At 38.0% G+C, this 12,006-nt stretch overlaps 1 protein-coding gene across 19 annotated transcripts in view; it reads left to right on the top strand.

Moving 5' to 3' along the window:
* SOX5 (SRY-box transcription factor 5) overlaps positions 1-12,006 on the top strand; it is a 636,975-nt gene that overhangs the window by 449,047 nt on the left and 175,922 nt on the right. For 10 of the 19 annotated variants that reach the window (XM_085324081.1, XM_085324084.1, XM_085324083.1 and 7 more), the window contains one exon: positions 2,000-2,089. The exons of the other annotated variants lie outside the window; for them this stretch is intronic. In XM_085324081.1, the coding sequence (XP_085180207.1) occupies positions 2,000-2,089 (90 nt within the window). The remainder of the gene's footprint in view (positions 1-1,999; positions 2,090-12,006) is intronic. 19 annotated transcript variants of the gene reach the window in all.

Genomic DNA, 12,006 nt, shown 5'->3' with positions numbered 1-12,006 from the left:
GAGAGTGCTTAAAGTGTTAAAAGTCTGATAGGTTAAAATTAAGTTACATTTCTCTGAGTTTCACTGATCCTGGCTGTTTCGTTATACCTATTGCCTGTTCGGGGCATAATGTTTTCATAGATTTTCTTGTATTCCGTATGTTTAGGAATGCTCTAAAATCTACATGGCATCGCAAATTCAAAATTCAGATTCCAATAAACCATCCCTTTATAGTCAAGTTATGAGGGAATGTGGGGCAGAAGATTAGGAGCATGAAACAAGTGAGTCTTTACTTCAGTACAGCCCTATCATTTTGCAGCTAACGCAGATAAATAAATATGTGTTTGAAATAGAAGCTATCTACCAACCACTGGCAGTTCAGCACTTCGCTGCAGTCTCAAAATTGAAGAAGTAGAAATTCATATCTTTGCTTTTTTAAACGGAGATTAAAATGAAAGCAGCAGCATTCAGATTCTTGAGTATAATAACATGTTCCTGAAATGAACAATTAGCAAGCTAGAATTATTGAACTTGCCTTAAAGCTGACTATTGCTAACACTAGGCTTAGAAGTGAACTGTAATAGAAATACAGGTGTGCTGTATTAGGGCACCTGGCCAGCTGAATTGATGGAAGAAAAATTTTGCCCTCACATTTCCTACTTTGCACTTCTCTTTTGATGAGGGCAGGAAATTACCATGAACACCAAAAAACACAATTATAAATAGAAGAACTCCAGAGTGAGTGACCATAAAAATGTATTTCATCAGGTACAATTTGTTCTAATCTCTGAATTTCTTTGGTTCCCATAAGAATTCATTTCAAGGAGTCAGAAGTCAGTAAATCAAACTGACTTTTTTCTATCAAGTGCTGAATAGCTAGATAGTAATTAATATCTCACTTGGAATATTAATGGAAGTTATTTGTGTGGTCACAATAAATAGGTCTGGTTGGACACCAACCAGTCAGAATTTCTCCTACTGTACTTAGAAATGAAGCCATTATTTTTTGAGATAGTTTAAAGTATCATAACACAATACTTGGGTCGTTCACTGGAGCGTTTCCCTTTCTTTCGGAGTCTGTGGATTGTGAGACAAACTGAGCTAATAACATTTCTAGATTAGTGTTCAAATTCATGAAATCTGGATGGTTCATACTCATCTTTCAAGGGACCTCCTCTGAAGTCTGAGACAAAAATATTAGTTAGCAATCAGTAAGTACTGGTTAAGTCCTCTTTCTCCAGTTATACTTAGCTGAAGTGTTTGTAAGAAGCCATGTATTTGTGTAATGAAACACTGCTCCACTAACGATGACTTTGCTTGAGATCCACCATCTTTCAAGAAGCATCAAGAAGCAACTGTACAGACTGGGGAGCATTATGCACTAGGGAACAGTAAACTGTCATCTTCTGATGTCTCTGTGTCAAGCCATACTGATTGAGAAACATAATTTAAGATCCTAGCACTGTTAAAATAACAGAGGGCATGAATTCACATAAAGTAGTACATCTGCCTATAGAACATCTGGGAGTGTCTTGTGTGGTGAGCAGACCTTCAAGTATCTGTAAGATACTGTATTTGTGAATAAAACTGGTGGTAGGTGGAAATTTTCGCTAGCAAAATTTCCCCCAAAAAAGGGCATTTTTTCATAACAGCATTTTCAAAGATAGATTTTTTCTTTGCTGCAAGTCTTTTTCAAATATGATGCAATATTGCATCCTTTTCTGTTTGAACTCTTGTAAACTTGCCAAGGTGTGTAATGTCCTGATTTGTTGTTATGATTTTTTTTTTCTTTTGGTCATAGAAATTCCAGCCTCATTTTCTCCTTTTCATGCTCAACTGAGCAGGAGAAAAAAGTCAGGGTCCAGAGAATGTCCTTTTCTGAAGGGGCTCAGCTGAGTTGCTCTTCTTTACGTAATTTTGAAGCTTCTTGCTTCAGGCTCAGTTAGATTAGTAGAAAGTCAGGTTATGAAGTTGTAAGAAACTGTGGTAACAAAATATAGCCTCAATTTTTTTTCTTTAGAACAATTAGACAAGAGAAGGAAACAGAAGGAGAAATACCAGCCTCTCCACTTGCCAAAAGAATTGTCACATTCCTCTCTTCTATTCAGAGGTAATTCACATTTTTGGATAACAACTTGCCATAGCTTTAATAAACAGTGCTAATATGATTTGTTTCTAATGGAATCTCATAGTGCGCGTAGCATGCAGATAATTGGTTTAGGAGTGAATTGATGGGAGGGTTTTTCTCCAGACTCTCTTTTCTGTCATTTGCTGCTACTATGTGTCTGTCGTTCAGGGTCCAACTCAATCAAGAGTCTATTACTAATAGCTGAACAATGTGGTGCCCACAGATCTTTTATGATGCAAAAGTAGGCAGTTGCATTGTGCGTGTTTCAAAAGGCGTGACATAAAAAAAAGAACAAAAGAAGGAACTTTTCTTTAAATACAGGCTTTTAGATGGGAAAGTGAATCCTTGGAAACAGTTTTTGGCTATAGATTTCTTATTTAATATCTTCAACATTTTCATTTTTTACTGAGAGTCAAAGAAATGGTGTGAAATTGGGCCGTCTCTCCATTTGGTATGTCAGGGCTGCAGTTTGCTTTATAGATGCAGGATTCCAAATATTTCTCTGTGCTCTGCACTTTCCTTGCAGTCATTAGCTGTTCTCCTTTACCAGTGCATCTCAGTGCTTCACATATACCAAACATTTCCCAAACTGAAGAATGAGGAATAAGATAATTTAAGCGCACTGCATCACAATTTGGTACCATCAGATTCAACTTTGTGTATACGTATCAGAGGTTGGTATCAGAAGCCTTATCAGTCTYCATTAAAGGAAATACAGATGATCTAAAACCTGTGTGGATTTTTTTTAAAAAGCAAACCAAACCATTTTTTGGAAAGTCTTACTCAGATGAATGATTTTTCTCTTGGCTTGCTGGGCTTATTCGCTTTAGGACCCAGGGTGCTATTTACATGAATAGTGTATTTCATGTTCTTTTGAAGTGAGACATAATGGAAAGAAACTTCTGGTTTCCATCGTCAGAGTCAAAAAGACTTCATGGAATGATGAGTTGATATGACTCTCAGTTTTGATAATATTCATGTATTTGTACACTTTTTTGACTGTGATAATCTATAAATAGATTCCACAAAAGTAGTCTTTTTCAAAATACTTCCTCTGTGGCTGTTGATTTGCATGGCCAGGCATGCCAGAGAAGTAGGTAGATTGTTGCATTTGGTCTGGGCCAAAACAATAAAATTTCAAGCTAGACAAAAATGAAACAGAAAAAAAATATCCACAAGCTTTTATGTCAGGATCAAAATCTTTTACTTGAACTACTATTTCCTAACTTTAAAAACCTACCACATTAAATGACAATCAACTTTTGTGATCAGGGATCAAGTCGTGTTACATGTAATATGTCTGGCTTCACTGTGGTACCATCAGAGGTCCTCCTGATCAACCTGACAGCCATACCTTTCTCCCAATAATACCACTGTTTAAGTAAAGGGCAGTGACTATGTGTTGCCCTTCACAGGACTGTGTGCTTGGAGGTGCAGTCTGATCACTGATAGAATATCTTCACACTGAATCAATAAAGCTTTTGTATGCTGTATGGTATAAAATTGTAAGGGAAAATTTTGTCTTTGGTCTCTGGTACCATTTTCTATAAGCAGGACAGTAGGAAACAAATGGGAAAAAAAATGACAGGAATGCCTTTATGCCACAAAGTGGATCTGCAGAAGAACTTCAGTCATTTTCCTTTCTTACTGTTTTCAGAAACAGAAACTTTTATATGGGGATGGTCAGTTTGATCAGATAAAATAATCTTTCACACACACACACACAAAAAAAGCCTTTTAAGCAAAATCTCCATCAGTCATTCACAGGAAGATTAAGGGGACCTCAGTTCTATTTTTTTTCAGTCTTTTCCAAACTCCTACGTGTCTGGGTTATAGGTGGGGTCAGATTGGGAAGTGTTAAAAATCAGAAGAGAACAATTTTTAGTATGTTCAACATTTAGTCAAAATAAGAAGAACCGTTCAAAAGTCAGTTCTAGTAAATGAACTTTCATGATAGTTTAAGAGACCCAGGTGATTCAGGAAGTCTCGATACTGTCTACAATTTTAAATAATTATGTGAACTTTCAAAGTTTTAAAGGTTATTCCCTTCACTAACAGTGCAGTATGTTCACAGTGACTGGTAACGCAGAGAGTGTGCAGTTTTTACTCTGTTGACTCTTGGCTACTGTTTTGTTCGCATTTTTGATAGCAAATGGATTTAAGTTGCAGCAGGAAAGGGTATGCATAGGCGGGTGGGTRCGTGCATGCATGTGTGTGTGTGCGTGTGTATGTGAGAGAGAGAGAGCAGGAGAGAAAGAAATGTGCCTGTATGAAATGTACCAGTGAGCAAAGCGAGGATACTGAATGGCAACATTTAGGCATTGACTGTGACATTGTATTAACCTTTTTAATGGATGTATGTAATAAAGTGACATGTAAATGGAGCACAAGGGGAGATATGACACTATATCTGGAAAAGGATAAAACAGTCAGTGAATACTGGGCTATTATAGCAGTTTGCAAACCTTGGATAAACTCAGTCAGCGGTTGTATAATTGGTTATTCAATCCCGACCCTTGTTCACAGCTCAAAGCCAGGAACACTGAGACCTGTTGCCAATTTGAGTGAATGCAGTGACTGTACTCGGCCGGGGCCTAACACTGGAGCCAGGCCTTTTCCTGTGGGCTGGTTTCCACCATGTCTGGGACTGGCGCAGTGACAGTAGCCCTTTTGTTGTGAAAGGCTGGCTGGTACTCCCCTCCTTTGCAAAATGTCTAACAGCTACACAAATATAAGAAAATAGGAAAAGGGACTTACTGTAGCTTTTCTCTTACTGAGTTAAATGTAGAGGCTTTGAAAGGGGGGCAAAGTCCAAGCAATAAGGAAAACTAAAGCATACTGTGAAAAGTTAGKGCTAGATAAGGAAAGCCTCATGTTCTTCCAATGTACGATACAAACTGTCTGGAGAAAAATATATAATACAAAAAATAAAGYGTGTATCCAGAGTAATCTTCTCTGCTCGATTTCAAAATACTCACTTCTCCATGTGGAACTGACTCCCAACATGTGCCCAGTAGCCTGGGATGCATATTCTAGAGAAATGATTCCTGTGAGCCCACCACGATGGCCACGTACACAAGCACCAGAACTTCTGGGTGAAACCACTCGGTAAAARGATTTAAAATGTGGATGTCATCAGCAGGGGGTTGTTTGAGAACCGCTGGTATGGAGGTTGTCCCTCACATAATGGGCAACATTGTATTGGCCAGCTGGAGATATACAGACAGTATGTTAGAAGTACCCCAATTCCCTCCACTCTCATCCTTCCACACACAACTTTCCAGTAAAAGCAGGGAGATATTTATGGAATGTCCTGACTCAGAGGCCAGCTGTTTCGCTTCTAGTAAAATGCTAGTTAGAAATAAATCAGAAGAAGGTTTGATTTTGGTTGATGAAATAATGACTATTCAGTAATAAATATAGAAGATGAGCCTGGATGAGCTAATGGTCCCTTCTGGATTCAAACTTTTTGTGAATGGATCTGCAGTGCTATGAATCTAGGGTTTTTCTTTTCCCTTCCTTTTTCTTCTGCTTTTCTGTAGCTTTCAGTAGTTGAATCTTGCTGTTCATAAGCGTTCTAGTTTCTAAGTGTGCCTAGGATACACTATTATTTTTGTCATATCATCAAACTATATCACCTCAGAAAGAAAGGAGTTATTGACACAACAGATTATGCACAAACTTTTTAAATTATGAAATAAGATTGAGGTAACGGTTAAAAATTATATGCCCCTAGATCACAAAGAGATGGGCTTGGGGCTAATCTCTTTGCCATTCTGATTTACTCTAGTTCAGAGAAAATAATACAGAGTGCCCGATTTAATGAAAGGCTGCAATTCAATCAGGAGGTTCTGCTGAGGTCATATAATATAAATGGTTGCAGCACCTCCTGACTGAGTTACAGCCTTGATAATTCAGTACTTTGTTGTTATTTATGAGGGTAACTTTTCAAAGCAATCTGCATATCTCCCGCTAAAACCTGCTTTGAAAATTTTATACCATGATGTCATTGAAAAAGAATTTTTTTTTCTTTTGGTAGGGAAAAAAAAACCCAACAAAATGAGAGGGGAAAGGAATGCATTGTTTTAGAATAGAAAATTAATCACTTGGAAAAGGACTGGTTATTGTGAAGCAAATGCAGAAAGAGTATTGAACTTGCGATACATGAGAAAAACTACAGAAACTCCTGCAGAGGCTTTTAATGGAAAATACACCACGCCATCTCATTATAAATACAGCCTTGGCAGTGAAGAGTTATAACAGTGGAGAGAAGGTAGCATTATGGAAACATACATATTTTTAATAATCATAGTTAATGTAGCTCAGCCTTAATCAAAGTATTGTATGGGTAAGCAGGAATACATTATAGCAGGGTCTCCTGTAGTTTGGGTGTTTTGGGTGTTTCTCTGAGGAAGGGCATAGTATTATATATCTTGCTGGTGAAACTAGGATGGTTTAGTGGTCAGAACTGCACTGAGTCCACTGAAGCCTGTCCCTATTGACATTAGAAAATCCACTCAACATACACCTCATCTTCTTAATCCCCTAAATATTATCTGTGTTTTACATTACAATGCAATATTGTATGCAGGGATAATGCACTGATGTCTCCCTTAGGTCAATGTTTCCAATTTAGTGAATTGTAGGTGTCCAACTAGAGAGCCTACAGAGGGTGTAGAAAAATGAACGCTTGAGATGCCTCATTAATTTAATGTAGCTAAGAGACTAGTGGACTTAAAGGATTTTGTAGTAGCCCCACAGAGAGAAGCCCAAATGTAGTTTAAATAGGGTAATGGAAACTTTCTATTCCTTTATTTTCTCCAAGCTAGAAATGTTCAAAGTCACTGGTAGTAGCTCATTTTATATGTTTTAAACTTACAAAAAATGGAAGCATGTATGGAACATACATACATGGAAACAAGTGCTTCAATTAAACTCAGATCAAGGCTTTTCAGAAGCCTRTTTTTTTTTTCATGGTGCTGTAGCAATACACACCTATGGTGCTCCTTTTTTCCCCCCCCTTGAGATGAATGGGAGAGGGAAGAGGGGAAAAAAGTGTAACATGCTGTGTCTACCAGGTAACTCACAGATTACAGCTTAGCTACATTCCCCCAACGCTGAAGTCTCGGAAGGCAAAATAATTTTATTCTATMAAACATTTAAATTTGAAAATCATTCACAACATTTTCCCAACATTAACCATCCTTCACAAGATTCTCCAAAAACTGCAGAATTCGTGATGCCAGATTTAGAACCCGCTGAGAGGTTCCATCTAGATACAGTCGGAATTTGAAAGTTTAGAGGCCAAATTTAAGTAAGATCTGGAATGAGTTTGATTTCGGGGTTACGTTTCTCTATTTCTTTTCTCTACCCAAGTTAGAATGAGATCAAGAATTTCTTTCAAATAAGAATATTTATGTGAAAAAATATCCTAGTTGCTTGAGAACGTTATTCCACCTCTTCTRTGAAAAAGTTATTCTACATTTTCCTTAATCCTGTAGCCATACAATAAATAACATTCTGACAGTTCCCTTGTATGCTAAGTGAAAGCTGATAGTGCCATTTTTAACATGTTTCCATTCTACTCTCTGCCCTCCCATCATAGCAAAGATAGGCGTAACATATTCTGTATTATGCCCTAGAGTGTGACCTTTACATTTTTAATTAGACTTCCTTCTCTGTGTTCTTGATTCAACCAGTGCTGAAATAAGTGAAAAGATGCTCTCTTTGATGCTAACAAGAATCAGATAGGACTCTCCAGCTCCATCATCTGCTGTAAACAGGGCTCAAGAAATTCAAGACTAAATGGGAAAGTTTCCCAAAGACATAAGATGCTCTGAGAAAGACTTGGAAGGTTAGCCTCCATTTTACACGAAGTGTCTATTAAGGCACTTCCATTTCTTTAGCAAGGGAGCGGAAGCTGTGTAAATTGGTGGTGGTGTAGTGCTTAATGGCTCTGTTCATATAACCAGGAGACTCCAAGTTTAGTTCGGTGGTTAGAACATAGGAGAGAAGGGAGGCCAGCACAGAATAATTCTTTCTTTCTTTTCTGTTCTTCTCTGTAACCATTATATTTTACGTGGCATTTGACCATGTCTATTTGTCATTCATGTGGCTTATTCCCTCCCCCCGCTCTCCTGAGTACATTGGAAAATGCTGCTGAAGAAGGAAGGGGGGAGATGGGAGGGCACGACTGTGTGGTTTTTGCCAATTGCAACTCTTAAGACTTTGCTGAGAGCTGCAGTCGTCAGTGTGGTTATGTGATACAGAAATTTATTCCATCGGCTTTCAAGGTATAGAGTGCTTTCATTTATGCCATAGCATCCCCCCAGGATTAAGTCATTTGTTGCCCTGGCATTCTCTTAAAGCCAGCTCACAAAAGCGAACTTTCTGAACAATGAGCCTGTTATCCTATTCAGCCTTTTCTGATCTATTAAATTCCCTGTTACACCATTCTACAATTACTCCACACACCACCTTCCCAGACCCCCTGTTCTCAAGCAATCTGGGAATTTGCCCTTGTTCTTTGCCTCACTCCACGGGAGCCCCATATCCCTCTGTTTCCCCACCCCACTTTTGATACTGACTCTGTGTCCTTTTCTGTGCTTGGGGTACTCATATATTTGGTATTCCTCTCCTTCAAACACACATACCACACAAACCTTTTAAGATGTTTATGTAGAGACTTATCTATTCTTTATTCAGAGAGGTGGGTTAAAAAAAAAAAGTATTTCAATCTGAGGCCTATTTTTATGTCAAGGTCGAAAAAGAAAAGCAGAATTGTTTGTGATTCTTCTTCCAAACATGTCTCACTAGATACTAAATAAATTTGTATGTAAACTACATACTGCTGAACGCTGTGTCTGCAAGAAAGGTGTGTGCTGTACATGAAGAGTTAATGTTAGCCATGAAATCAAATCACACAAAAAAGTATGATTTGTTACGATACCAGTTTGATAATGATATCATTCAGACGAAGTTCATAAACGTATTTCAGGTGTGTGGATGTTAATATTGAGATACAGTTGCTTATAAATGTGAATTTTTCTTTTCAAAGCAACTCTAACCGTTCTCAGACTAAAGAAATTTCAGTGCAAACCAAATTAAAAACTTAGCTAAGTTTGTTAGAGACTTGGAGTTAGCTTGAACCCAAACTCAGAGTTACTCTGTGTAGATAAAGACACAAGAAGATATCCCCAGGAATTCCAGCAGTAAAACTGCAATTTTTCACAGATCTACTTTTTCATCCATCATGCTCCTCACTTGTATATCAGATCTTTTTTTGAAGTAGCTATGCCAGTACTTGTAGAAAAAGAACACTCACTTCTGTTGTTGATTGAGGATCATTTTTAGGTACTTTTCCTGAATGCAGGTCCAGCTCCTCTTAAGGATTTGTCTCACTAATTTTCTGGCAACCCATTATGGTTTCTGTGTCCTATTCCTTTAGTCGGTTGTAGCTTAGTCAGTGTTTGAGGTTATAGTCACAGGGAGGAGTCTACTTTCTGGATAGGTAGATGTGGTCCCATTGTGGGCTTTTAACATGAAGACAGAGTTTTGGGAGAGAGAGAGTAGAGATTAGAACTTCATATTTATCAAGAACATTGCTGTTGACCTGGATGATTTGCTGCCTTCTGTACCAGTCAGAGCTTTTCAGAAGCTGCCTTGTTCTTTTTGTAGCCATGGAAGGTAGGAATAATCAAGACAAGAGATCAAAGATACAAAGATCACTAGGACCAGATTTCTGTGTGATAAAACAAGGTGCAGCTTCTGTTCATTTACAGCAGAATTGAAATGTTGCTTGCCACCACACCTGAGAAATGAAGAATGAATAGGATGCTAAATTGCAGATGCTGCAGAGAAAGTAGTCCCTTCCAAGTGGCGCTTTGTTCATCTGAACTTCATCCTACTTCAGTTGTTTCACTAATCTCTTGGGGCTATACAAGAGAATGTTTTGGAAGTGCAGAAGTTGTTGAGTGTGTTTATCAGAAAGGTCTCATTGCAGTCATCCCAAACATTACTTGGGAGCATGTATTCTGGGAAATCTGGGAGAATGAATACACCTACTCCTCCCTCGTTCTAYGTTGGAACATACCAGCTCCCAGAATGACAAAGGACAAGTTTGCTGGACAAAGTGGGAGACAGTTRACTGTCAGTGGCAGTTGATCAGACTGGTAGCACACAGGTGAGAGGAGCATTTCTCTTTTTAAAGTAACTTCCCTTCCTCAGAGAAAATACTGACATTCTCCATATTTCTGAGGGACTGTGTTCATTTTACCAGGTCAAAAGAGTTTAATGCTTCTTGATTGTCATCGTTGTGTCCAGAGCTACTTTTACGGTGAAGTACCTTMATTCTCGGGAAGAAGTTGTTCTGTTTATGCTCTTACTGGTCTTTGGTGATTCATGAAGCCATCTTGAATGCAGATGATCTTTCTTGTGGAATTGGGTAACTATTTGCGGAGGAAGTTGTAATATCCTGAGGTGAATGGAGGTAGTCCAAGTTCCCTAAAATAGTCTGGAAAAGCTGTGCTGAGGGCATGAGTAAAATTCCTTTCTGGCAAAAAGGAAATAAGATTTTGTCCCTTTCAAGCAGCAGCAATGACTTGAAGGCAATGGCTTGTCTGAATCTAAATCCTGTTGTCTCTTCTGACAGCAGAAGTTTAGTGTTACTGTTCTTTGGCTCTTCTCTCCCATGTTTGCCTAGACTGCTCCAGTTATCTGTCRGAGGGCTGGGTAGTGGGGGAGGTCAATGGTTGTATTCATTTTCGATAGTCAGGGAGTGGCTGGAGAGTTGCACTGACTGTCCTGCTCCTTCAGTGCATTGTGTAATATAGGTACATTTTGGATTTTGACAAATGAGTCCCTTTTCTTAGTCTTGTTCTTTCCCTTTTCTCTGTGTTGTTTTCTTTGTCTTTTCTTTCCTTTGACTTTTCTTGTTTTTCCTTCCAACTTTCCCTTGTCTAGAACTATTATATTAAGGAACTTTACGTAATAGACTTCCTCTGATTTCTCTTCATTTATTTGGGGATAGCTTGTCAGAGCTGTTACATAGCTGAACCACTTGTGATCTTGATTTTATTCCCTAACTCAGGAAGAAAAATGCTAGATCAAAAGGAAACCCAGTGTATTTCCTTTCCCTATTTACGCTGAAAATAACAGAGTCCAAAAAATCCATGAATGGAGACAAGTGAGAACAAACAGAACAAGTTGTCAAGGCAGATGGAATGCTGTACTTTGGTGGAGAAGCCTGTGTGCAAATCTTGGAAGATTATTTTAAGCAAATTGAAAGATGACATTAGCTTTAATAATTTCTACTTAATTTGACATAATGATTCCATGCAAATATCATTTACCTCCCAACTAGCATTCTGATTTACTGTGAAACTACCTGCACTTCAGAAGCTCTGATTTATAGTGTGCATCTTTTTCTTTATTTATTTATTATTGTTCTTGTCTTTCTGGCATCTGGCAATCGACGATTGAGATTTTGTTTTCACATATGTTGTGCAAGAGGAGTTCAGGATGTGTAGCTGTTTAGCATCAGGCGTATGTGCTTTAATTCTCACTTCCAGTGGTAAAACAGTCTGTCATATTTTTAAAGAGAATAGAAATCTAAGCATACTATATGTTTTCTTCGTTGTTTTGGGGGGATATCCTTTTTAGTTTTCTGTTCTCATTTTTTAAAATCTTTTCTGTTTTTTTAATTAAAACCCCAAATGAATATTTTAAAGTTCTTTTGAAGTTATCACTAGGCTCAAATTTTAATAGTACATGTTTAATCTAAGAAGGACACAGTCAATTTAATGAGTATAGCCCTTTCGCTATACAGTTATGTCAACTTGTAATTTAAATAAATGGGTCCAGATGATCAAAAGATGGGTACACTATTACCCTTAGTTTGA

Source organism: Rhea americana, unplaced genomic scaffold, assembly GCF_003343005.1.
Source record: "Rhea americana isolate MKP2758 unplaced genomic scaffold, rheAme1 scaffold_9, whole genome shotgun sequence".
Lineage (NCBI taxonomy): Eukaryota > Metazoa > Chordata > Aves > Rheiformes > Rheidae > Rhea > Rhea americana.
This window is presented reverse-complemented; position numbering and strand designations above follow the sequence as displayed.